General features: G+C 39.9%; 1 protein-coding gene across 4 annotated transcripts in view; it reads left to right on the top strand.

Annotated features, from left to right (window-relative positions):
- The first annotated feature begins 153 nt into the window (after positions 1–153).
- Positions 154–25,729, top strand: part of PHEX (phosphate regulating endopeptidase X-linked) — a 125,979-nt gene continuing 100,403 nt past the window's right edge. For all 4 annotated transcript variants that reach the window (XM_005503727.3, XM_065071368.1, XM_065071386.1 and 1 more), the window contains exons 1-3: positions 154–16,544; positions 21,775–21,843; positions 23,999–24,160. In XM_005503727.3, coding sequence (XP_005503784.1) covers positions 16,433–16,544; positions 21,775–21,843; positions 23,999–24,160 — 343 coding nt within the window. In that variant the 5' untranslated portion in view covers positions 154–16,432. The remainder of the gene's footprint in view (positions 16,545–21,774; positions 21,844–23,998; positions 24,161–25,729) is intronic.

The raw sequence follows: 25,729 nt of genomic DNA, 5'->3' as shown, positions 1-25,729 counted from the left end.
GTGTGGTTTGGTTTTTTGTTTTAAATGAACACCACAGTGCTTCCATATAGAGAGGTACATAACTAAAAAAAGTGTGTGTGTGTGGGAATCTTAAAGGATACCCTAAATCCTTCATTGCAAAGAGAAGAAAGCTAGTCTTAAATTCTGTTTACTCTAGTATCATTCATCATTCCTGTAATCTCTTCTGCAGGAGAAAAGTCTTTGACCTTTTGCCTTATGGAATTCTTTAGCTGCTGCTGTATTGATTATTTGGGTTTTGATATGGATTTAACTGTAGGTTATAGAGGTACTTTGAACTCTGTCAGTATGAAAATTAAAGCTGATTTTCCATCCCCCCACAGTGCAAGAAATTGAGTTCTTGTGAGCATACACTCCTCAACCTTATGAGAATCACTAGGTTCGTGAAGAGGGGAAGGTTGCTTTAGAGGGCAAAGAAATGTGGGTGTGGTCTAGATTCAGATGCACCAGTACTGAATGCTTTGGGGTGAGTATGTGCACTTCAGTAGGTGAAGTCCTGGTCATATTGCTGCAGGTTCATCATGGTGTGTGGGGATCTTGGTGAATCAGATTCACTTGCAGGGCAAAAACCAGTAGAAGCTATGTTGCATTGTAGCCTTTTTCTTAATCCATTTCTCACGTTATCTGAAAAGCTGTGTTTTTGTAAGAATGTGCTAACACTTCCAGTGTTTAAAAAGATCCCAGTTGAAAGGAGATAGGAAAGTACATTTTCAAGATAGAATAGAAGTGCAGTATTTCCCTAAACACTCTTAATCCTGAACTGTAATGATGTTGTTTGCCTTCAACACCTAGTATTTACTTGTTCTTAGTTTTATTGGAGGGAGTTGATTTTCCCTCTGAGATACTGGTAATGAAAACAAAACAAAAATCCCTCCTAAGATATGTATTTTAAAATCATACATAAAGAAGAATTTCACTGTTTCCCATGTATATAAGCTGTTCATGAAGTCTGAGTAACCTATGTAGAATTCCAGAGTGCTACTGAAACTTGCAAAAATTTGCTCTTTATTTGGTGTATTGTATTTTTGTGTTGTACAGTTGTGCTCTTAAAATGCTTTCAGTCTGGAGAGCCAATAGAAGTATTCTTCAGCCTTATTTTGAACTATTGCGGTTAATGTTAATTTTTTTAATATACATGGGGCACAGTTCTTCCATGGCCTACAGCTTCTGCATCACTAAATACTCCCAAAGAGCAGAGCCTCCCTCTAAACAGGAGAATAAAGTGTCTTTGATTTCCTCGGGTGCTTTAGTTCTCTTGTATACATCCCAGAAAATACCTTAATATTATTGACTATAAACTAGTAGTGACCCCTCATTTATGATACAGGATGGTCATCAGTATATTGTATAACTGCAGATGTCCTCTGAATGGTTATGTATACACTGAACTTTGCAAGGATGGATGTTCCTGTTGATTGTTGGTGTGATTACTCCTGTAGGTGAAACTGAACACACGGGCATTGCTGGGACACGGGTTATAGCCTGTGTGTTTCCAAGTGAGCTTGATAAATGTAGAAATCGGTCACAATCAGTGGGGGTGGTTGTTTTTAGCAAAGAAACTTGTGAACTGGAAGACAACTTAATGTTCTTGCTATGCCAAGGCCAGCACTTTCCTTGAACATTGCTGCACAAGTCTGCCTGAGCACAGGGGTGCTGGCTGTGCAGGAATGTCTGGTAATCTATTCCCAGAAACACCAGGCGACCTGAATTACATACTGATAGGTGAGGCAGTGGTGCTTGTAAATCCTTCCTTTTCAACTGATACATAATAAAGAGTTGGAGAACTGATTTTTTTCTTTAAACTTTTTAATGTAGGTTTTTAAGGTAATAGAGGCAGTATAAAGCAATTCAGCAGTGAACAGTGTATTTTTTTGAAGTTGCTGAATTGATTCTGAGCAAATATGTACACACTGAGTGTGTATTTGTTGCCATAGTGTAGATTTTTTTTTTAAAAGGAAAACAAGTCTCTGTGTTAGAACTTTCAAATGCAAATTGATATAGCTGACAGATTTTTTCCATGTTTAAGGCCAGTTGGAAAATAGGTATGATTGCCGCACTATGTATGCAAACAGTTCCCAAGATATAGTTAACATTAGGGTTTTCTTAATTGTTCTGAGCACTAAATGCTGCTTCCACCTAAAATGTGATTTAAGTAATTAAAAATTGATTGATAGTAGTTGTGCAAAGAGAAGACTGGTGTTGAAATTACTGCATCACTGCAGTGCATGTGTTAAAATAAAGGTCCGCTATTATTCCTTGTAGTTTGAATTGTTAAATACTTTGTGGATTCTGTGTTAAAATGACAGAATTGACAGGTATGATGCTTACCATTGTACCTTTGTCACCTAACAGACATAAAGGTACTTAATGGTCCTTTTATCTTTTCTATCTCTCTCAGATTAATAAATTGTTATTTTCCATATCTTATGCACAGATAAGTTACTCTGTAGTATGGAACAGTGATGGGGGGATTGATTGAGGCTTCAGTGATCTTTGCCTAGAAGGAGTTAATTTTCTGTAGAGTACTATAGATGCAAATTCTCTAGAGGTCTAGTGTAAGATTTGGTTATTCTGCTGAAGTGGCAAGTTGACTTTGGGTGGCAGCATGACTTGTTGAGTGGCACAGAGAAAAGAGGCTTAGGAGAAATAAATGAGATGTTCAGAGTGATTCAGGCTTTGGCAGGGAACTTGAGAGAGAGAACAGCATGAACAGGACGGGCATGTTGAAGTTACTCTGGAGTGTGATTCAGAAAGATGAATAATGTCAGACAATGAAAGAAGAATGTGACTTCTAAAAGACTGTAGAGAGATTTATGTAAATTTCAGATAACTGGAAAGAAGCATTTACATCTGTTTTAAGTAATGACAGCAGAGGCCTTGGTAGTTGGGAAAAAGAAGGGGGAAGGCTTAACTTTGGGGGGGGAAAGTTGCATACAGACTTTGAGGGCTGGATAAAGAGTAATATTAGCTTGTTTACATATGCAACAGGGAAGATGGATATCTCTTGCTTTTTTATCTTCACTTACAGTTTGAGGTGTTAACAGCTTACTGGAAGGAACAAAGCAAGGGGTCAAGTGAGAAGAAAGTATTCAGTTTCTTAATTTAGAAATAGGAGACTCTGGATGATGTTGCATGAGGATAAGGGAAGGAGGGAGTTTACAAACATTGCCCACACAAAAAAGAGTAGTTGGAATCATGAAAGGAGACGCTGAAGGAGCAAGCAAGAGAACTAGCAGAGGAAGTGCAGGAGTGATTAATAATAGCATCATGCAACACAGAAGTGGCTTTTTGAAATGTGGGATGCTGTAGGGAGCAAGGAGTTAAAAATATGGAATGGGAATGGTGGAAGGATGTGAAGAAGTTGATAGAGATCATACACTTTAGTGAACTTGAGTTTCAGAGGTAGAAATTGAGAAAGTAACAGGAAGGAAAGAGGAGGGTGAAATGTACTTCCTAATTGGCAGCATAATAAGAAAGGAAGGATGCAAGAGCAGTTACGATGGGAATGAGCCAGGTGGAGGAACCATAAACAGGACAGCACAACAGATGTGGAGATTTGGGGAGCACATCTGGACATGAAAGGAGTACTAGTCACACTGCCTAGCTTGTTTTCTGCAGGGATCAGAGAGAGAAGGAAGATGGTGGTGGTTGGTGGTTTGTTTTGGTGTTTTTGTTTGTTTTTTTCCTTCTGAATAACATTTTCAAGGTGGCTCTGGGTATTTTAGGAGGAAAAGAACTTTAATGCTAGAAATGAAGTCATGACCAAAAGGAAACTATTCCTATTAAGGAGTGTTTAGGCTAGACAGGTTACCCGAGCAAATAAATATGAACTTATGAAGCCCAGAGGAAAAGGGACTGTGGGATTTAACTGTCATGGGTTGTCACTGTGAGCATGGAAGGGTGGAAGGCAGAAGCATACCAGTGGCATTTCTGCTGTTTTTACCTCATGGAACAGGAAAAACTGATCAGAACTGGCAAATGCATGATAACAACAACAAAAAACAAGCACTGCTACAGCCTTTACAGGATTTTTTCACCTGACTTCAAAGTGCAGTGACAAGTTCATTGTATATTTCTTGAGATAAGTTTCATTATCTTGGTGTTGAGTGCATGACACATTGTGTTCCATATTGTCAGCAGATTTACTTTGAAGGACTCAAAGGCAAAAGCGTCTTATTGATGTATAATTGAAACATCTTAGTGTGAATAGTCTTTGTACATACAAAGACAAGCAGCAACAGAATTATAAAACAGTAGTTGTATAATAGTAGGTGAGAATAGCAAAGGTGAGTATATACAGCTCTGTGAAGCTTTTTTGTCCTTGTAGCTGCTAATGTTACCTAACACTTCCCTATTTAACATTCTTTAATTATCAAAACTGTTGGTTTTGTGGTGTGTGTTTTTAATTATTCCCTGCTTTGTCCAAATGCTGCTCTTAAGCTTCATACAGGGACATCCTGGGATCTATCTTCTTAATAATTGGCATCTTCTCTAACACCTACGTGGTTTTAATGTTTTATAACCACTGTTTAGTTATTTGGGGTGGAAGGATGACAGATTTCTTTTTTCAGGCAACAAGTTTTTGGCAGTTCATTGTTTAAAACCCCAATGAAGACTGACAGAATAATTACAGAAACATACATTAACTTCTATTTTTAAAACGGATAGCATCCTTTATGAAATTTTTACCTATGTCACGTAGTAAAAAAGCTTCTACTACCATTATAACAGTCTTTCCATATATATAACAGTTCAAAATGAGAGCAAGGGAAAGATCTCTGCTCACAATTGCTGGAGTTGTTTCTGAGACAGCCATGTGCCTTAAGAAGATAGTTGAGATGCATTTTGAGTTACCTCTTTGGGCTCTTGACCCTCTGCTTAGTGAAGCCCCGTGTGCCTTTATGCCTGTGGTGGCTGGGATCAGATGTCAGACCTCTGGTGATGCAAAATGAAGACATGGTTGAGCACGCCTAAGGCTGCTTTCCTTAGCACTACCTATTACTTGCTGCAAAGACATCTCTGGCCTTGATGTGCTGACATGTGAACAGTTACACCAAAACCATGGTAGATGGGCAGCTTGTAGTCATGTGGCTAAGAAGCATGTACTCTCCTGTTCAGGAACTGCATCCAGCAGATAGTGTTGCCTCCAGCAAGAGCAGTAGCTGTTGATTTGGTAGCCTTGAGCTTTGGGCACACTTGTCATACTTGGTCTGTTGCATCTTGTTAATCTTTGCAGGTACAAAGTGAGTTCAGGGAGGACATCCACATCTCCTGGAGACCACAATGATCTTAATACGTTGATGACATACTGTCTTTTCATTATGCACACCTTTTGTTGTCCCAGACACTGTGTGGGAAGGTACCTCAAAAGCAGAAAGCTGACCCAGCCTGTGTATGAGTTCCCTGGTGGTAGGGGGTGGGTGAGACAGTGGATACTGGTTGCCTGGATTCTTCTGGAGGACCGTGTGCAAGCTGCAGGAATGCCTTCCTGGAACACCTTCAACCTAAAAAAAAAACCAACCAAACTTTAAATGTGAGTGACTGGGAAGACAATAAACAAGGCAAGAGAGGAATTTAGTGTTCTTCAAGGTAAGCAAAGAGGCAGCCTCATTAAAGCTGAAGCGGCTTAGCCTGGAGGCATGAAAATATTGACAACTTTTGGAAGTTTTGTCCATAATAATGAGATTAGATTTAGCTCAAGAGAACAATCAGTGTTGAACTGCTGCCAGAGCCTTTCTTACGTAGTGTGTATCTTCAGTCTATGGGTCATGCTAGAATTGTCATAAAAGCTTGCTCACAATATGGACTTAACTACTAGGTTCACTGAGACTAGATGATATACTCCTCTTGTTGCCCTCTCTGTCTTTGAACTTCTGTTTCTAGATGTGCTGTCAATGCACATGAATATGCAGGTGTATGAAAATTTAATTAGCCATAGCTTCTCAACGATGAAAAATACTTTTAACTTTCTGACTGAATGGAGTGCTTTCCAAAATCTACTCAACCCACTTTTCTCGACACTACAGGTTGTGTGGAGGGTTTGCCATGAAGACATTTCTTCTGGTAGCTCTGCCATGTAAGTGGTCCCAGCTATCTTCTCGGCACTTCCCCCTCTTTGTTCTCACCCTGCATTAGCTCCTCTGTGGTTACTTGCAGCCCTCCTGTGACCATGTGACAAACCCATTTGGTTAAAAACGAGACAGTGGAGACACTGAAGGGAGGTGGGGAGCAGATCTCACTTCAGCTGCCCTGCTGAAATAGCAATATGTGTTTAAAGTGGGCCTGCCTGGTTCATCGAGTTGCCAGACAAGCAGTTGCACTGACAGACCTGAGTGGGGTGTGGGCATGGGAACAGATGAAGGGGGTAGCAGGTCAGAGGAAGGTGCAGGATACAGGAGAAAATGTTCAAAGTAAAGGTTGAAGCATCACAGTTCATGCCTGCTTTAGAAATACAGGGGAAGAATTGTTAAAAGAGCTACCCCTTTGGGTTTTTTTTCCTTGTTATTTTTTTCTCTAATCACATCTCCTGAACCATTTATAGGTCCCTTCCAAATCAAGATATCCTATGATTCCAGTCATCCAGAAGTTTCAAATAGATTCTGGAGGCAGCTGAAAAGTCATCTAGCAGAAACTGCGCATGCCGCTTTGGTCTAATGGAAAAAAGCTTTATCTGTGTCAATACTCTGTGTGTAGCTTTTGTAGGGGGCTGTGGTGTTTTTTAGTTAAACTTGTCATTCACACCTTCAAAACTCTGAAATAAAGTTTTGTTTGTGTTAGTAATTTAACTCTTCCAGTTCATTTTGGGTAAATAGACTGATTTTGTTGTGTATTCTGAGGTTAGGTTAAAAATCATGGTAACACCACTCAAGTTTTAAATACTTTCTCACAAGGCGTTTGTTTTGAGGATATGTGGGCAGCACCCATTTCATGCAGTGTGAACTCCCTGGCATTGCTATGTTCTTTAAAAAGAATGTGAGACCTATTGTTTCATTTTCTTTTCACTATGAGCAGAAATCAGCGATGTGGTTTCAGATCCACATGCAAAAAGATGTTGTTACAAAGGTAAGCATCTGCTCCATGAGCTGCAGCTGGAAGGAAGCTGTGTGGACCACAGTGAAGGTGATTTCCTTCATCTAGCAAAAGTGCTTCTCCATACTGAATGTGTCATTTGGGCAAGCAGAAGAACATGACTTAAGTCTGGGTTGTGCTTGTGACCTGGCTTCTTGGGCCCTGCTTGGCTGCCTGGTGGCAGCTGGTAAATAATTTTTTTAGTAAGTGGCAGAAATTTGGCGTTTCTCAAGCATTTGATTGTGAACAAATTATACTCAAATATAGCTGAACTTCAGGCATAGTAAAATGCATTTTGTCATGCCCATCAAAATGAGTTTTAATAGTTTTAAATGCTTTATAGTGCTCCCAGATTTGTGTAACAGTGGATGAATTTCAGTTTATGTAACTTAAAATAGTGCTTTATAGTTTTTTATCCCAGGATATAGTGGAGAAAAATAGATGGTTAAAACAAAACCAGCAAGCCATAAACTATTTTATGAAATGTGGCTGAAGACACATCATTCTTAAAAGCATGTTTTCCAAAGGCAAAGGCTACAATGCCCTAAGAAAATGCAGTCATAGCATCATGGTGTGAAAGCTTGGATGGGACTGTGAGTTTATCTGATTGACCCAGAAGGAAATGAGCTGTGTTTGCATCATTCCTGATAATCTGTTCTGATGCTCTGAAAGGTGTTGAGTAGTGACTGCAAAGGGAACGAATGAAGTCTGGTTAAGGCCAGCATCTGGGCAGAAAGCTGGTGTATGACACTTTTCTCAGACTGCTGTTCTAGGGTAAGATTTGGCACCAGATTGAGGTGCCAGTGTAAGAGAAATAGAAGTCTAGGAAGTGTAAGAAAAACCTGAGAGAAATTAAGGTATTTTATGTAAAATAGTTGATAGCCTTGGCTTATGTGACTGCATCCTGGCTGACTACAGCACAGCCTGGGATCCTGATCTCTCTTTGCCCCCAACATGCTGTGATTCTCATCAGGTTCTTGTGTCAGTGTTCTTCTGTCTCTGGACACCCTGAACATGGATGCAGGTAGTGCCCAGATGTGGAGTTAGGTCACATTTGGGAAGCTGTAGGAAATTCTCTTGTGTCTTAGTCCAGATGTAGCCTGGGTGCGAGTGCTTTCTCTCTGGGTTGGGAATGTGGAAAGTGCCCCTCCGGGCTTTTTTCTCTCATAGAGAGAATACTCCTAGTTAATTTCTGGAAACTTCTGCCCTGGCTGTAGAGTTTTGCCTAGGGAAAGCAATTGCTATTAGTATGTTCTGGCTGATCTTATTTCTGTTCATAGTCCAATTTGCAAGATAGCTATGTCTATCACTTTTAATAAAAATCAGTCTTTGTGAAACTTTATCTTGGGTATTGTTGTAAAATAGTGTAATGAATCTCCCATTTCAGTCAGCCAGTTCAACCAAGGAAGACATCATGTTTGAAGTAATTAAAACAACAACAAAACAATGAAACATACCCAAAACAAAAACCAAACAAACAAAAAAACAAAATCCAAACAAAAAAAAAACCCACAACATGAGCAGAAATAGCATCAAATTATTAAAGATCAGTGAACTTATCAGCATCTTTTAGTGGATGAAGATTCTATTGCTTGAGAAGTGCACATTGAAGCTAAGGAAACTCTTTAGACTGTGATCCTTTCTGTGATCTTTAGAAAACGATTTAGTTTTGGTCAATATGACAAATATGCTTGATCTCAACTATTTTTGTTATTATCATTGCTAGCAGTATAGCTAATTTCATAGCACAATTATTTATATATCTAAGAGTAGCTAGTTAGACATACTGAGACCCTTCCACTGGGGGGTCTCTAGTCCAGTTACTTGTTCTCAGGTTCTAGCAAATGTTTATTGGGAGCAATAGCACATAGTGGTTCAGATTTTGGTATCTAACAAGCAGTTTAGATGCAATTGACACAAAGCTCAGTACCAAAATCCTCATTCTGATGACTATTTTGCCTTTCACTTTTTCCGTAGGGGTAGAAAAAGGCAGTGATGATGTATTGCTGGTGACATTTTCATCCTGCAACTTCTCAGCAGCTGCAGATTGACACTGTTCTTTGTCAGAGCTTCCCTTCAAATTCTCATCACTGCATTTATACTTCTTTTGGCCTGTAATGGCTAGGGTGGCAAAGTTGTGGGTGTCTTCAGCACTGTAACATCACTGACTCTTTGAATCCCCTTAAAAGCATCAACCACTTTTTCTAATGCTATTTTAACTTTGCTGCTAAGTTTCTATTCTGTTTTTGCCTGTTACAAATAGAAGTAGGAGTATTTTTCTTAATTATTCTACGTAGGCAAAAACTTCAAATGTTTCTGCTCTAAGTGACTTGCAGGTTTTGTTGTTTTCATGCAATATTTTTGCAATACTAGGAATTGAAACCAAGTAATCCAGAATACCTACTTTCCTGCTCAATTGTATGCAGGGATGTCACAAAAGAAAATCACTGTATTTTTCCTTGGTCCCAGATAAATCCTCCACCCAAGCATTGAAATAAACTTGAAGATAAAAGACTCTTCAAATTTAGTGACAATCTAAAGCACTGACCTTGAGAAAAGTCTGGATACACCAAATAGTCTATGTTAGTGTCCACAAGTTTTACTCAAAATTTTGCTTTGTTTTTAAACTGGTTTGATTAAAAGCCATAAAAATGTAAGGTAGTAATAAATTTGTGGGTTTTAGCCTTGTGTTAATAGGAAAAAATAAACACAAAGCTTCACTTTAAATAGAGATGTTGGAAATTTCAGGGAAGGGCTGTCAGACATAGCAATTTGGTTTGTGTAGATAATTATATTTAGTGCCTCACTATTTGGTTCTTGAGGATTTCTGTGACTTCAGGAGAGCAAATGTTTGGTTTTGCTGATTCTGTCTCATGGGGCCTCATGCTGTGGTTTCAACCTGGTCTGTCTCTGGCTTACCCTTTCCTGAGAGCTTGATGATCAAGTGTATTTGAACTCTCCTGAGGTGCTGCTGTATATTGTCATTAAATATGCCCATAATCACTGAAGTAGCACCAAGACGGGGAAGAACAGATGATGCCTAGAAATACTTCTGCTGAACAAGAGACACAAAGTCTCATGTTGTTATGGGGTATTGCAGATAGGACATCATATTTAATGTAGGATTTTTCTAGATTTTTAACTGTGTGCAAAGTTAATTGTAATCTCATTTTGAGAAGAGAGAGAAGGGAAAAAAATCCATTTAAGTAAAATGCATTCGCATAAAGCTTCTGGCTGTAGCAATACCCTGGAAAAACAAGGTTTTTTTGTTTTTTAAAACGGCTTGTTCTCCTCTGAGAACAGAGGTTATGCAGTTGTGCTTTCCCTACCTCTGTCCCCACTCCCTCTCGCATAGCTTTGCTCTGTAACCCTTGCTTGACCTTGTCAGCAAACTTTAGCCGAATTTGTCAAAGAGGATTTGAGCTGAAAGATAAAGTTCTGTCAACTTTTTGCCTGAGTGGAAAGGTCTCTTGTTGCTGCTGCAAAGGCTTCACTGTGATTAGGCACAGGAGAATTTGTTGTGTGGAGGGATGTGACTGAATGACCCTTGTGTGAGAAGAGCTTTCACCAGAGCTGGTACCTTACAGGACTGCTGAGCTCCACTGCCTTGGGTAGTAACACGAGGAGTTTTAGCCCATTTTTGCAGGTTTTCCACAAAAGTCAACAAAAGCAAGTGAGCAGATACCGTCTTGCAGTAACCAGGAGCCCTCAGTTACCTGTTCAGCAGCACCTTTGTGGAGCAATTCCTCTGGTCCTGGCTTCAGTTGCCCTCTGGGTGCTGCTGCTGCTACTGAAGACAGATTTGTGCTGCTCTGCTAATCCTTTTGGAGATCCAAGTGGTAGCACAGGCAGGAGCCTTTGCTTTTGCCGTGGCAGTTGTGCTTCTCAAAGACAAGAGGGCATGGTAGGGACAGTTGGGGCTGAAACCAGCCAAATGCAGGCCTGGTGGTTCTCCTCTTTTGATTTCAAAACTTGGTGAATGTCTCATTACACACCTGAAAATTCATCCATGAGGCACAAACTCGGCAGAAATCAAGCTTCTGTGCTTCCACTGTTCATACAAATAGTCTTTGGCAGTTGTGAGTGAAGACCTGGACAGAGCAAAATAAGTGGGTAAAGCTGTGGTGATGCAGTATTAAAACAAAACAAACCAAAAAACCTGACACAACAACAGATAGTTGTGGCCTGTTTGCATCCATGCACCTACTGCTGTGGCTGCTGGAGATGTCGCATTTTCCAGCAGTGTCTTTTTCAATGCCCTTTCAGCTTATGTTCACAGATCATACGAAAAAAGCAAGAAAATTGCTCATAGTTACTCCAGAGTATGTTGTATATTTATTAATCCCCAATTAACATGCCTTTCTGCAGTCCATGTGCACTGGATATGGGCTTCAGGTTTAATCTATACAGTGGGATGACAGGAGTATGCACATGCGATGATTACAGTGTGAATGTGGCCTTTAGAAAAAGGAGTGGGGTTTTTAGCTATAATTTAATGTGCTACTTGAAGAAAAATTACCAGAAGATCTAAAGCAGTTCTTTCTGCTTGAGAACATATGCATTGTTTCATTAAAGTGCTCTTTCAAAAGCAGCTCTAAAAAAGCTTGTGAACTTGAGTGGTTTAATTTTAACCATCCCAGATGTTGCTGTTTGGGTTAGATACAAGCACCTTTTGATCAGAGGACGCAATGTTTCCTGCATCAGGGACAAGTTCTTCTTGGAGTAATTAAGAATAGCTTAGCCTACTTGGAATTAAAAAAGAAAAAACAAATGTGATTTGGGGAATTAGGTGTAAGAGGGGACAGTTTTCTGCTTTCCAGGGTGTTCTATCCACAGTTGTACTTAGTGGAACAACTTGCTGCTAGCCACGTTCAGAGGCCTGTTGACTGTTCAATTAATGACCCACATTCTCACAGCTTCACTGAGACCTTCTGTGATGTGGCTGTTCCCCTGGAAAACAATTAAATTACTTATTTCCAGCTGTATGTCTCACATGAATAAAGGACAGTATTGTGCCAGAGTGTGGTTGCTCTTGGCTATAGTATGGAAATTTAGGGGGTTTTGTAGCCAGGAGTGTATCACTTATAAAATTCAGAGATCTGAGGACAAATGGCCAAGCTGTCTTCAAATGCAACATGTTGGGTTTTTCTCAAGCACGTTGTGTGTATGTAAAGGCCAGTTGGCCAATTCTGGCTATAATAGCTGCATAGTTTGAAAAAAATGTTCAAGGCCCCATAGTGGGACACTTGAAATGAGTTTAAATACGGCCTTTGCTCTGACCCATGCCAATTGATCTCTTTCAACAAAGCCAGTTTATACCTCTGAATACACCCTGAACTTCACAGACTGTGCTCCCATGATTTTTCTGCTGAAGCCACTCAAGCTGTGTTTGGTGGCTCTGCCTCCAACAGTGTGGGAGTGGCTATATTCTTCCCTCTACCAAGAGCTAAAAATGCTCTGTAGGGTGTCATCAAAGCTGTGATGCTTTGATTGTGAAGTGCTTCTGTTGAGCTTAACTAGTTGATTTAAGGTGACCTGTCAGTTGCCTGCAAGACTGAGCAGGTCTTCAATGTGCACCATGAGGCCAACATCTTCTGAGAAAATGTCTTCTGTAAATAATGTGTTAGTGTAACCTGATACGTTTTACACACATTGGTTTGGTTTTTACACTTAAAGAACCTTTTTTTCTGTCTGCATTGAAGTACAAGTAATTGTTTTAGTATGTCTTGAAGTTACCTACATGCAAGAAAGTAACAAATGTTTTACGGTGCTTTGCCTCGCAGCAAGCCAGTCTTTCGGCAAGCTGGGGCTGAATGTGTGCTGACTTTATGCTGTTTTGTTATTCTAGGTTCAGCAATGCCTGTATAACTTTGGTTTTGACTGTTGCGAGTGAAAATGCAGCAAAATGTGGGGGGTTGTGTGTCTATTGAATAATCAAACCTCAAAAAATAGGAACTTCCTTGAACCAAGTTGTGTGGGGAGGTGGTGACATAGTACAATTGTTTTTTAGTTCAGATCAAGCACTCTTGCCTAATTCTTGGCATAATTGATGGAAGTGAGAATCGTTTGCTTGTGAAAGAGTAAGATAATACACATGCTCGTGTTTACAAATGTATGTTCACATCTATGCATGGACATTTACATATATATATGGACAGACTTTTTCTAGAAACTGGGACAGTCTTGCTGCAGTTTAGCCCAGAGCATGTTCCAGAGGGTTTGCCAGCTCTTGCATATGGGTTTGGGTAGAAACGTTTGTGTATTGTCCCAGCATAGTTATAAGCACCAGACAGATCCCATTGTTTGAGTGAGATCTTGATCAGAGGCAATTCTGAGTGAATGAAGAGTGATTTAGAGCAGGTTGCATTTAATTATTACTTTTTTTTTCTCCAGTAAGTATATTCAATGCTTTATGAATGTTTAACAGTCTTTGTACAGCCTCATTAAGTACCTTATTGGGTTATAATAGCCAGGAGTGCTGTTAGCAGTTTCAGCAGTAAGCATGGCTGTGTATCTGCCAAAGAGCTACTGGAGTTGTGATGAGCAAGGCAACCAAATCCTAGTGCACCCATCAGAAACACGTATCAAATTCCACAAACTTCTGTTACTGATCAGCAGTATCAAAAAGCTAATTCACATGTGTTCCATGCACCATTTTGGCTACTGCCAGAAATGGACCCTTGCAGCTGTTGCCTGCAGCTGTTTGTGTTTTAGCCCTAATTTCATAATTCCGTATGTGCTGGAGAAACCAAGATGAGGTAGTTCCTGACTACAACCAGGCTCTACAGCCAGAGGGGGGGCACTCATGCTATGCTGCAGTGTAAATATGCCCACAAACCCGAACTTAGAGAAGTCATTCTGTTGCTGGCAGCTGACATATGATTTTATTGTTGTGGGTTGTTTTTGCCAGAAGCATCGTGTGCTGCTTGGGGCTGGCTCCCCAGAGGAATGCTGTAGTGGAGCTTACTGGTTCTCACCTTCTCTTTGGCTGTTTGGGAGAAGGGACTGAATCATCCAGCCTCTCCCTCTTATTTGCTTCCGTATCTCCATTTTCCCTTATCTCCCCACATTTTTCCTAAAGAAAACAGCTGGTTGCTGCTTTGCACTGCTGAAAGCTATTCTTGGTTTCTGGCCTGATGTCCTAGAGAGAGGCCATGCCTTGAAAGTAAAATTCTGTTAGTGAAACACTACTAGAGTGTGATTTTCGGTATGTGCTAGTCCTTCTCCAAGGAGCAGAAATTTAAAGTTGCGGAGTATGGAGGAATTCGAGGGGGTATGTGATCAGTTAGTGTTAGTTGGGGGAGTGTGAAGCTGATAGATAGTATACATAGGTCTAATAAGTCTCCAGCATTTGTACTGGCAGTGGTTCTGTACTGATTTAGAAGGAAAACCATCAGGCAACCAATAGCAAATGCTTGCCAATGGCCCTTTTGAGATTTACTCAGCCTTAGGATCATGGGCAAGTTTGATTAGGTTGTTGAGATCACAGCATGTTTGTACATTTTGTGTGTCAACACCCTGCCCTTTTGGCAGCACCTTTGAGACTCCTAGTGATTTCTGATGTGAAATACCAAGATCACTTAAATACCTTCTCAGACTTGTGCTGGGGACTGTTTATAAACAGCAATCTGCTCACATACATGGAGTTATTAATGCATGAATGGGAGCTCTTGTGCTGGGAGGTACATGCTCCTTCTAGTTCTGTGGCATCATTTCCCTCTTCTTCCTCAGCTGATGGATGTCAAACATTGTGACTTAAATGTACAGTACAAGTAGACGTGTGAAAATAAAGAATGCTTTTTTCCTGTTATGTGCCAAGCAGAGATGAGAATACCCTCCTGGAGCTTGCTGACAAAGAGGGATGGTAATAAGAAATCAGTGTTTTTTTGTTTTTTAGTTTTTTGTTTGTTTGTTTTCAGACCCTAGCCAGGCTGTAGAGGGGGTTGAGGAGTGAGGGGTTTCAGGAACTGCAGACTCTAAGTCTTGTGGATGAACTGAGTTTTCTCTTTATGTCCATGTGGGGTCCAGGACAATTTGTGTGCAGGTGCTCCCAGGGAAAAAACATTGTCTCCTAACTGATAACTTTGCTATCCCACACATCTTGTGACATATGCCTTTCTTCCCTTTCCTTGCACAGTTTGTTTTTTTTTAATATATTAATGGGTGGGGCCTGAGATAAGAACTCATAAATCAGCATGGAAGTAACTCAGACACACAAACTGCTGCTGGGAGCACAAGCATGTTCCTTCCTCTCTGTGCATCCTTATGTTTTGTGTGGTAGTTCAGCTCGGGAGGAAAAGAGGCTCAGGGGGCTGAATGTCACAGTCAGCTCAGAGAATTCACCTTGAAATTATTAATTTTATTATTTGATGAATGAGGAAACCTTGCCACCTGGAGAGAGGATCATCAAGTCTAAGTGAGAAACTGAGAAATCCATACAAACAATGTTTATTTATTTATTTATTTATTCATCACTAACTTGAAGTTCCAAATAGATACTTTCCACTAAGCTCATAGTAGTACTTGACTTGGAAACACAGAATCATCTAAGATTTGCTGCATATCAGCAAAGACTGAACTACCTTGCCTGGAAAAAAAAAATCTAGCTTTTAAAGCAGTACTATTCTGTAGGTTGAGCTGATTATTGCTTTGTGCTGCATGACTGTGATTTTTGGCATGCAGTGTCACATACCAAATTCCCAAAATAAAATGCTACGTGATATTCTAAGAGCTTTTAGGAAGCTTTAAAAAGGGATTTATCCACTGAGTGGGTACCTCTTCTGGTGAAGCCAAATGAGGCAGCGTGAATGGTTTAAGAGGAGGAAACTTTAGCCAACAGATAATTAGTGTTTTTAAATAAGCACGCAGGGGTGGGGAGAAATCCTTCTGTCAGTGCTGTGTTTGTAAAATTGTCAACAATTCTGCTTTAGTTGTAAAGGGTTTACAGCTATATGCTTGAATAGCTAAAACATCTGTTCAGTAACATTGTGAAATCTTCATGTTCGGAACCCCTGATAAGGGGGATCTGCTGAGCAATTGGCTCATAGCAGCTCTACAGGCAGCACAGTCTGTACGTACGGTGGTCACCGCTTGCCTTTCCTTCTGGTCAGAGGAAAACGTAGGAGACTGCTACTATTTTATGTGCGATTTTTTTTTTTTTTTCTTTTGAGAGAGAGAGAGAGAGCAGGAAGTGCTTCGGAAATGGTTCATGATAGAAAACTGGAGTTGTAAATAGGAGAGAGGAGGAGAGCTCATGGTGCAGTTTGTGAACAGTTGAAATACTGATACCACAGCAGCAGAGGGAAACCCAAATTCTGCGAGAGCGAGCACATCCCAAGCCATCCCAATGGAAGGAGAGACGGCACCCGAGGCCAGGAGAGCAGCCAGCAAAGCCACACGCATCGCCCTCGGCGTCTTCGTGAGTGGCACTGTCGTGCTCGGCACCGCGCTTTTTTTGGGTAAGTGAAAAAGTTGAAGCTAACTTAAATGTAACCCTCCTCAGCCTGCCTGCTCAGTGTCACAACATGTTTTGGTGAAAATCTTGGTGGTTTCTTCTTCTTTCCCCTACCCCGTTTTATGTTTTTTCTGAAATGGAAACATGTCAGGATAAATAACTGGAAGGTGCAACGTGAGCTTGCGTAACTTTTGAAAGCTGAATTTAAATCAGCTGTTTAATTGAACGTATTCTAGCCAGAATTGGGTTCTGTTGAAGAATGGGGAATAACGGATGAGATTACGCACATAGGTAATTCTGACTACAAACCTGCAGGTTGTGACCAGTGTGGATTAATATTCTGTTTTCTGAATATGAATCTGTATGGAATCTCTTGGGTTTTTATTCATTTGGTTTTCATTTAGGGCTTGACTACAGTTCGCATAGAAGCCTTCAATAATGCATATGCTTGCACATTTTTTAGATGATTCTGTTCTTCTATGACAAATTGCGAAGTCGTTTTTGCAGAAATCATCAAGATATCCAGGATAAAATGAAAATGTTTTGATCAGATTTATAAGCTGTAACTGGACACAATAGAGAAGGAATTAATTTTTCATCTCCAAGATCTGGAATAATCTATAGATTAGTTTTGCTGGAATATATGGAAGCATATACCTCTACCTATAAAATGGTGCGGAGGAGTATAAATATACCCAGAAACCATGAAGCAGAGAAGAAAAAGCAGTGTTGTATCCTGTAAGAGCTCAGAGACAGATCCTCTTCTGAAATAATTCAGCCCAACTTTTCACTTCTTTAGACCAGCACAGATTTCCCTGGACTGGAGGGAACTTAGCCTCTAAAACATATCCTTTGCTTCCTTCTGATCCTTTCTCTTGTGATCTTGGCTGAAAGGTCTGCTTTGTAGATGACGACAACAGAGAATTTTTCCAGGTTTTCTACAGAATATTTAAAGCATCAGGCTTGCACTCAGTGTAGAGCAAATTCTTCAAACATTTGCATGCATGTAACTTCTCTGTAAGTAATCTCACTCAATTCAGCCAAACTCTTTATAAACTTGAGCAGGATTAAATCCTCAACTTGGTAGTGAAAAATATTCGTACTAAATAAAAAAAAAGTTAATACAGTATTAAACGCAGAGGAGTAATGGAGTGATGGTGGGTTTTTTTTTTAGTAGTACATTGTTTTTCTTGCTTGTGAAAAGCAATAGACATTTACCACCATAGCTTGTCAGAGACAGAAGTGCTTTAACCATAGACCAGAGGTGGAAATTCAAGCAGATATATTAATTCTTAAAAATAGTTTTCCAAGTGTATTGGTGCCTATTCTGTAGCCAGGGATCCAGTGTTAAAATTTTCATTGGCATAACAGCTAAGAAAATAAAAATTCTGGCCTTGGGTCAACCAAAATGTTTTTAGAATTTGGAAACTGTCTGAGGTTTTCAACCAAATAAAGGAAAAAGTTAAGTTGTTTTGGTTTTATGTTTTGCCAGTGCAGTGTTTCTGTGTTTCATTGTGATGATGTGTTTTGTTTGTAAGTTTGAGTTTAACTCTTTTTATAGTTTTGCTAAATTGTAAGAAAGGAGACCATTATTTCTGGTCATGTGAAATGTTTCAGGCACATCATGATGTCCCTTTTTTCTTCAGGTTTCATCCAATCTGTGAAACTTATTCTTTCTGGTAGACCTGAAACAATTACCCAGCCTGAGGAGTGAAACATAACCTTCTCTTACCTCTGTTTCTTCTTCGCAGAGTTCCTACAACTCTAAGAGGAATCTGGTAGAACCATGTATTTTTATTTACCGTTACTTGCTTGTAGCAGCTGTAGCCCTACTGTGATTTCAGCAGAGTGCTACCAGGGGAGGCACTTGCCACTGTGCAGGATCCTACCTGCAGTTCTCTGGATGGTGGGGTGGGCTGTGGCAGGACAGGAGCTGTGTCCTCCTGGAAAGCCAGGGCCAGAGCACAAGGAAGCAGATTGCTCTCCAGTTCCCCTGGGCAACAAGTCAGGCAGCTTTGAACCTCAATTTGGCAGCCGCTCCTACTGACTTGGTAGCCTTTTTGGACTTCTCATATTACAGGAACATTTGCATTATTTGCATCTCTGTATGCCTTTTCCTTTTTCAGATTTTTTGGGGGAACTGAATTATGGTGTATGTTTACTTAGGAATCTGGAAACAATCTCAAAGAGGAAGAATCTGAGACACTCAGTTTTATAACCACAACCATAGGTAATGTAATGGTTAATTCTCTTAAAAACAACAACAACAAAAAGACAAGAGAAACAAAATCAGGCAAAGTTTTTACAATCAAAATTAGCAGATAATTAAAGGGGAAACATTACAACCAAAAATTTTCTTAACTTGCTCTAATGATGCAATTGTAAATGGAGCAAAACTAGTTGAAATGGTATTTTGCTTTGGTTTATAAGTATCAAAACCATGAGGGCTACTTCTGATTCTTTTTCATTCTCCATCATTTTCTATCAAGTAGAAAAAAATTAACTGCTGTCTGGGATTTTCCTTCATTTCTCTGCTTTGTTAAGAAAAAGCTCTGACAAACTTTCAATATCTGGATGGGTTCTAAAAGGCTAACTTTAAAGCAGGGTGAGGTGTTCAGTGTTGCACTCCTACCTAACAGGCACATTATCCATTATTTGTATTGCACATGGCTCAATCATATTCTGGAGATCTTCACTTTATTTTCTACTGTTCAATACTACTTCAATATTCCAACTGCAATCTTTATATGCCTCAATCTCATGTATTTCTTGGCTAATTTACAAGTGTGGTTGAAGTGTTGTGTTTCACTGAGTCAGTGCAAGCTTTGGTAAAGTTGTCCAGAAGTAGTTTTACATTCTCAGTCTTTAAGAAAAATTTATTTGAAATTCAGCCATTTGTTTCATTAATTGTCATAAAACCTGTGAGGTTGGAAGAGATGAAACAGCTTTATTTTCAATTCTAGCTCAAGGTTTTTTACAGTAAAATTTTCCTGTGCTGAAATATCATTTCACATTTTCCTATACCTTTTGAAAAATATATAGCTACAGGATAAATTACTTTGCAGCTACCAGTACTGGTAAAGCTACAATACAATACCTTAATATATTAGTTTGTTGAGGTCTGTAGGTTTGTGTTTGGGGGTATGTGGTGGATTTTTTGTTTGTGGGTGTGGTGTTTTTGGTGGTATTTCGTTTGTTTTTGTTTGTTTTGGTGTTTGGTTTTGTTTTGTTTGGCCATGGACTGAGTTAAGCTAGTGGATATAACACATTTTTTTATGTCTACTGAGCACATCTACTGAGTCTTATTTCATCTGCTCCTCAGGACTCCCCCATCCTCATGCCAAGTATCAATTATCTGCATATTTGCTGCCTGACAGCAGTATCTGAAATTAGCAATTCCTATACTTAAGTTTCAGTGGCAGCTCTAATACTCATTTTTAAAAGATGAGCAAAATTAACTGATAATTTTGTAGTTCTTGTCAGCAAGGCTTTTGGAAGAAAATACAATTACCATGTGTTCAGGAGCCAGTTCAGATGGAAATGGTGCTGTGCCTTATAAACCACAGCTATCCCTGTGCCCGTTGCTATCTGGTTTATTCCAAGCTGAAATAAGGGGACTCTGAAAAGGTCCTCTTGGTGGGTTGTGCTAGTCGAGCCAAGCAGCACAGTGCTGGTGTAGGAGTTGGTGCAGCAGGCCAATACCAGTCCCCCCCAGCTCAGGAGAAGCCATGAAAACCCTACCTGTCTAGGTAGATCCATGTTGCATCACCAGCTGTGAAAGATGAATCTCTGGAGATTGATGAACAATGATTAATTCTATCATGATGATGTTTACCATACATGAATAAGGCTGAATCATTGAATGTCCTGAGTTGGAAGGGACCCACAAGGATCATTGAGTCCAAATCTTGTCCCTGCATATGACAACCCCAGAGTTCACACCATGTGTCTGAGGGTGTTTTCCAGTCTCTTCTTGAACACTGTCAGGCTTTGGGGCTGTGACACCTCCCTGGGGAGCCTGTTCCAGTGCTCCACCACCCTCTGGGGGAAGAACCTTTTCCTCATGTCCAACCTAAACCTCCCCTGGCACATGTTCCTGCCATTCCCTCAGGTTCTGTCACTGGTCACTGAAGAGTAGATTTTGGTGACTACTCCTTCTTCCTCCCTTGTGAGGAAGCTGTAGCTGCCATGAGGTCTCTCCTCAGTCTTCTCCAGGCTGAACAAACCAAGTGACTTTAGCTGCTCCTCATATGGCTTTCCCACCAAATCCTTCACCAACTTCATGAAGTGTTGTTACTCTAAGCACTGTGGAAACATACAGTGAGAGGCAACCCTTGCTCTGTGCTGCCTTCCAGCAAAGTGTCACTGTTTGATTGCAGTATAACAATAAACTGTGGCAGATGCTTTGTTAACCCCCTCTCCCCACCCTCCCTAACCTTCTCCCTCTTCCCACTAAGGAGAGGTGGTAGGAGGAAAAGAGAGACAAACTTGCAAGTTGGAAAAAAAAGTTTAAAATGTTTTACTAATGCTGCTAATAAAATAGTGAAAATAATACAAAATAGACAAAACCAATTTTGAATATTCCTGGTAGCTGAGCACTGCTCTGGCAGCTGCAGGGCAGGCACCCAGAAGTCCTGGGTTGGACTCTGCAGTAAATCACAACTGGATTCAAGGATGCAGGGTCTGTCACTAGACCTCAGATTTGCAGGGATAGCACACAGGGTCCTCCCCAGATGCTGGCCATACTAGAACTGGCTTGAGACCCTAGTGATTGCCTACTTTTATAGGATGTTATGACGTGGATGGGATGGAATACTTGGTTGGCCAGTTTTAGTCACCTGTTCAGTTTGCTCCTCCTTGCTTACGGGATGTGCATCCTTATCAATGACCTTGCATGCCATTGCTCTGTCTACCAAAGCACGTATCCAACTTCAGAAAAGTGCAGTTACTTAGAAGAACTTAACTGAAAGGAAAGTCCACTAAAAGAGAAACTGGTCTTGTTTTTAACAAAACCAGGACACAAAGACAGAGGAAGGATACAGGCATAGGAGGGGAAAATAATTTGTTATTAGATGCAATATTTACTTCAGATACGTTCTGTTTTAAATCAATGCAGTCAGAGATGTATTAAGGCCAGAGCTTGCACTGACATTTGAATGTTCAATAATCCAACACTGGGCTCCAATGGTTGAAATTATTTACAAATTATCTCATTATGGTTTTCTATTTTGCAGTTAGCCAAGGTATTATAAAGTTTCATCCAAAGCAACGTTACTGCTTGTCCTCAGAATGCATTGAAGCTGGTAAGCAACAATTTAATCCTCTCTATTATATCATTATTACAGTATGTTAATGAGATATTTATACTGTTTAAACTTTTTCCATTATACATTTTACTCAGAAAGCTTCATTAATAATGAGGGGGGAAAATACCCAAACTTCTTAAAAAAAGTCACTGTTTAGGTTGCTGCAGATCTGTTTATTTTCTACAATTAAATTTCATGTTTTAAATGGTGTTAACTCTTTTCTAACTGGGTTAACTCCAAGTTTCCCCATAGAGTTTATTTTTTCAATAGGAAACAAAATGTTGGGTGGCTTGACCTTCAGGTATATTTTGTTGTTCTCTTCCCTGCAGTTGGAAAACTAGCAAGTGTGTTGTTAAGCACATAAATGCTTTAGGGCTAGATCTTGCACAACTGTAATGTGGTGACTACAACTCAAAATCTGCAGCTACTTCCATGTTGGCAGGCTCTTTTTCCCTCTCAGAGATACATGTGGTAACACTTACAGAGCTGGGTCATCTGTTAGTATAATATTAAATGTGACCTAAAGGGCTTGGGCTTGGTAGGACCGGAGAGAGACCTGTTTTGCACTGGTCAGACTTTGACAGGCTTCTGCTCACACTAGTTCAAGGAGAGTCTTGTCATTGAGTGTAACAAGAATATGGATCAAAGAATAGTTACCACATCTAGAAATCTGCCCCTAGAGCTGTTTTATTGGAAATAAAGTGGATGTCGCATGAACTTATAAGAATATTTATTTCCATCCTGAATCATATTAAGCTGATACTATGAGGTGTTTGGCATGTATTTGAAATCCTGACAAATTCTATGTGCAGATCTCAATATTAGCAAGGTTTGTCGTGCTGCTTGCTCTCTGTGCTGAACTGGCAGTGCTCTGGGCTGCCCTGGGCACCACCCTCCAGAGCCAATTCTTGAATGAGTGCAGAATATCAAAATGGTATGACTAATCAAAACACCATTACTCCCAAAACTCCCAACAAAAAAAAGTGTGCAGGCTTCATCTTGAAAATAAAAAAAAATACTGATTCAGAACTTTGAATCTGAATTGGCTTTTGTCTTCTCATATGCACATGAAATAACATGGAATTTTTTTTTTGGTAAGCTCAGCAGAAGCTTTGCACTGAATCAGACTTGGATACCTACATGACTTGACTGCTTTAGCTCAGTGGACTGTGTAGTAACTATATAGTGTTTCAAGACCCGAGCCCTGCCTTGCTGAGCAGCTTTTCAGGAGTGATAGAAAGTTGCCAAGGATCAAAATGTCTTCAATGTAGCCAGTTTGAGAGTTTCTAATATGCGAGAATTACAGCTGAGACATCAAAGTACCATATACAGAGTTACTTTAAGGGGAAGAGGAGGAGTTACTGGATACTAGAAGTAGTATCATAAAATCTGTAAAAGTTACCAGATTTCCTGTTAGGACTTTTAATCATTTATTTGAATAAACCTCAAAACACCTGGTCGCTTAGTCAAAAAAAAATTAATATCCACATATACCATGTTATTTGACCCACAATAACTATAATTCATGATCATTTGATTAGATACTCAAAAGTTAGTTACTCAAGTCTCTGGCTTGTCAAACTGATTTGTTACTAGTCTCACCTGCAATAGCTGGTGGGTATGCAGTCTCAAAACGAAGCTAAAAATACTACAATTATATTTTCTAATGAACAGTAGATCAGAACTTGATTTGTTTTCTTGTGCAGCTGTTCAGTTAAAGGTAAACAGTGCATAATTTCTGGAATGCTAATTACAATCTGCTTGATATGTATTCCTATAAATTCCTCAGGCAATTAATTTCATCTTGGCAACCTGTCTTCAGGTGTCTGGCTCCAACAGTTCGCATTCTTGTAGTGCTAGGTTAGGCACCCATTGCTGTATGGCACTCAAAAACATTCGCTGCAGAATTTATTTTTTTGTCATGTAGGTACTGTTAGATGCTAGAGAACCTGGGTGATATTCTTGCTGCTCTTTACAAAATGGCAGAGATCAGGGCACAGATTGGTCCTAGAAGAGCCTAACTTGCAAGTGAGGTCAACATCACATTACAGAGACTAGTTAATGTTACTTGTAATTTCTGGGATGTGGCCTCATGTATTTCTCTGTTTAGGAAAAAGTGTTCCACAAGATCTGTGTGGTGTGTTTTTTACAGCTGCTGCCATCTTAAGCAAGATAAATCAATCTGTAGATCCATGCGAGAACTTTTACCGATTTGCGTGTGATGGCTGGATATATAATCACCCTATTCCTGAAGACATGTCAAACTATGGTGTTTACCCTTGGCTGCGACACAACGTGGACCTCAAACTAAAGGGTATGTAATTTCTGAAAGCGGCTGGTTGGCTTTTCAATGTAGCTTGTTAACTGACTGGGTTTGAAATGAATAAAGATTTCATGGTTTCTGGTTGTTTGATAATATACAACAGCCCAACCTGATTTTGGCTTTTAAGTATATTTTTGTTGGTTTTAGTTGTGAATAACATTGAAAGACAATTAATTATAGCAGAAACAGAATTTGGGATGAAGAGTAGAACTGCTGGCAACTCTATAGGTTTAAGAATGGAGGGACAAAAGGCAAGTCCTTATACCAGGGGGCATGATTTGAACTCTTTCCCCCTTGCAGTAGATGGGTAGATGAGAGTGCAGGAGCACAGCACACACATGTAAGAATGTCCCACATCTAGACAAACACCAACCTCGGACAATGTTCTACCTCTAACGGCAGCCAATACAGGAAATAAAATATAATAAGGTAACACCAGGATGATATTTTTCCAGTACACTTACCTAGCTGTTGGCAGGAGGTGATTTGGAGGCTTCTGGAGACAAAGGTTGTTTGGGTATTGTGTTCCCTTTGAGCTGCCATTCAAACAGCCATTGAAGTTCTTGAGCTATCATCAGTGAAACAGAAGGCTGCATAAGAATGTGTATCTGGAGGAAAAAAATAGCCCTGGGGTGGAAATGCGTAGGAAGGGAGGTATTTTAATCTGTGTGTGACTTGTCTTTGTGCTATACTCTGCAGCAAGGCCACCTCATCAGGAAGCTGTGCAGACCAACTGGGGAGAAAGGGTGATAGTTATTGTTAGGTTGGAAAATCCTGCCAGATTCTTATAATCCTCACTAAAAGCAAGTTGTGCAAAAGAAGGGAGATGTGCAAGATTCATTATTCTTGTTGGTGTACTTGAAGATTGCACACCTGGAGCATGTTATTTACCTGTTAGTTGACGTAAAAGCCTACTTTGAGCTCACCACAGAACATAGGTCAGTTTTAGGATTTATGCTTAAAGACGGTATTTATTTTTCTCAGATTTTGTACATATGTGTGTGTGCAGGCATCAAAGCCCTTGCCCACTTACTTTCTTCAGTTATATCATATCCAGTTTTTGCATCATTACATATTTTAAAAGCTGCATTCGATTTCAGAATGAGTTTGGAATTTCGGCATAGGATATGATCTGATAACTGCTGTTTTAAGTCTGCTGAAGATGTCACATCTGAAGGGAAAAAAAAAATATTGCCAGAGCCTGTTTTACCTTATGATTTGCACTCTAATTGTTCTGCTGCCAGTATTGGGCTGTATTGGGCTGTATCATGCACATCCTGCATGAACCACAGCCACAAAGAATCCCAGTCCTTATTGAATATAGAGGAGCAAGCTGTGACTCATCCTTAATTTCCTCTTTTACAGACTCTAATCAAGGACATCATGGTAGGCTGCGCTTTCATATGGTTTTCTTACTGCAGTCCCTTTAGAAGTTCCTAATCCCTAGCTAGGAAAATGTAAGACAAAGAAAGAAACATTTAAGTGAGAAGTATTTGCTTAATGGAAACTCTGTATCAAAAAAGGGTGCAATGAAGTGCCTGATAATTACTTTAATAGGAG

Source organism: Columba livia, chromosome 1, assembly GCF_036013475.1.
Source record: "Columba livia isolate bColLiv1 breed racing homer chromosome 1, bColLiv1.pat.W.v2, whole genome shotgun sequence".
Taxonomy (NCBI): Eukaryota; Metazoa; Chordata; class Aves; order Columbiformes; family Columbidae; genus Columba; species Columba livia.
Note: the sequence above shows the minus strand (reverse complement) of the source record. Positions and strands in the feature narration are given on the sequence as shown.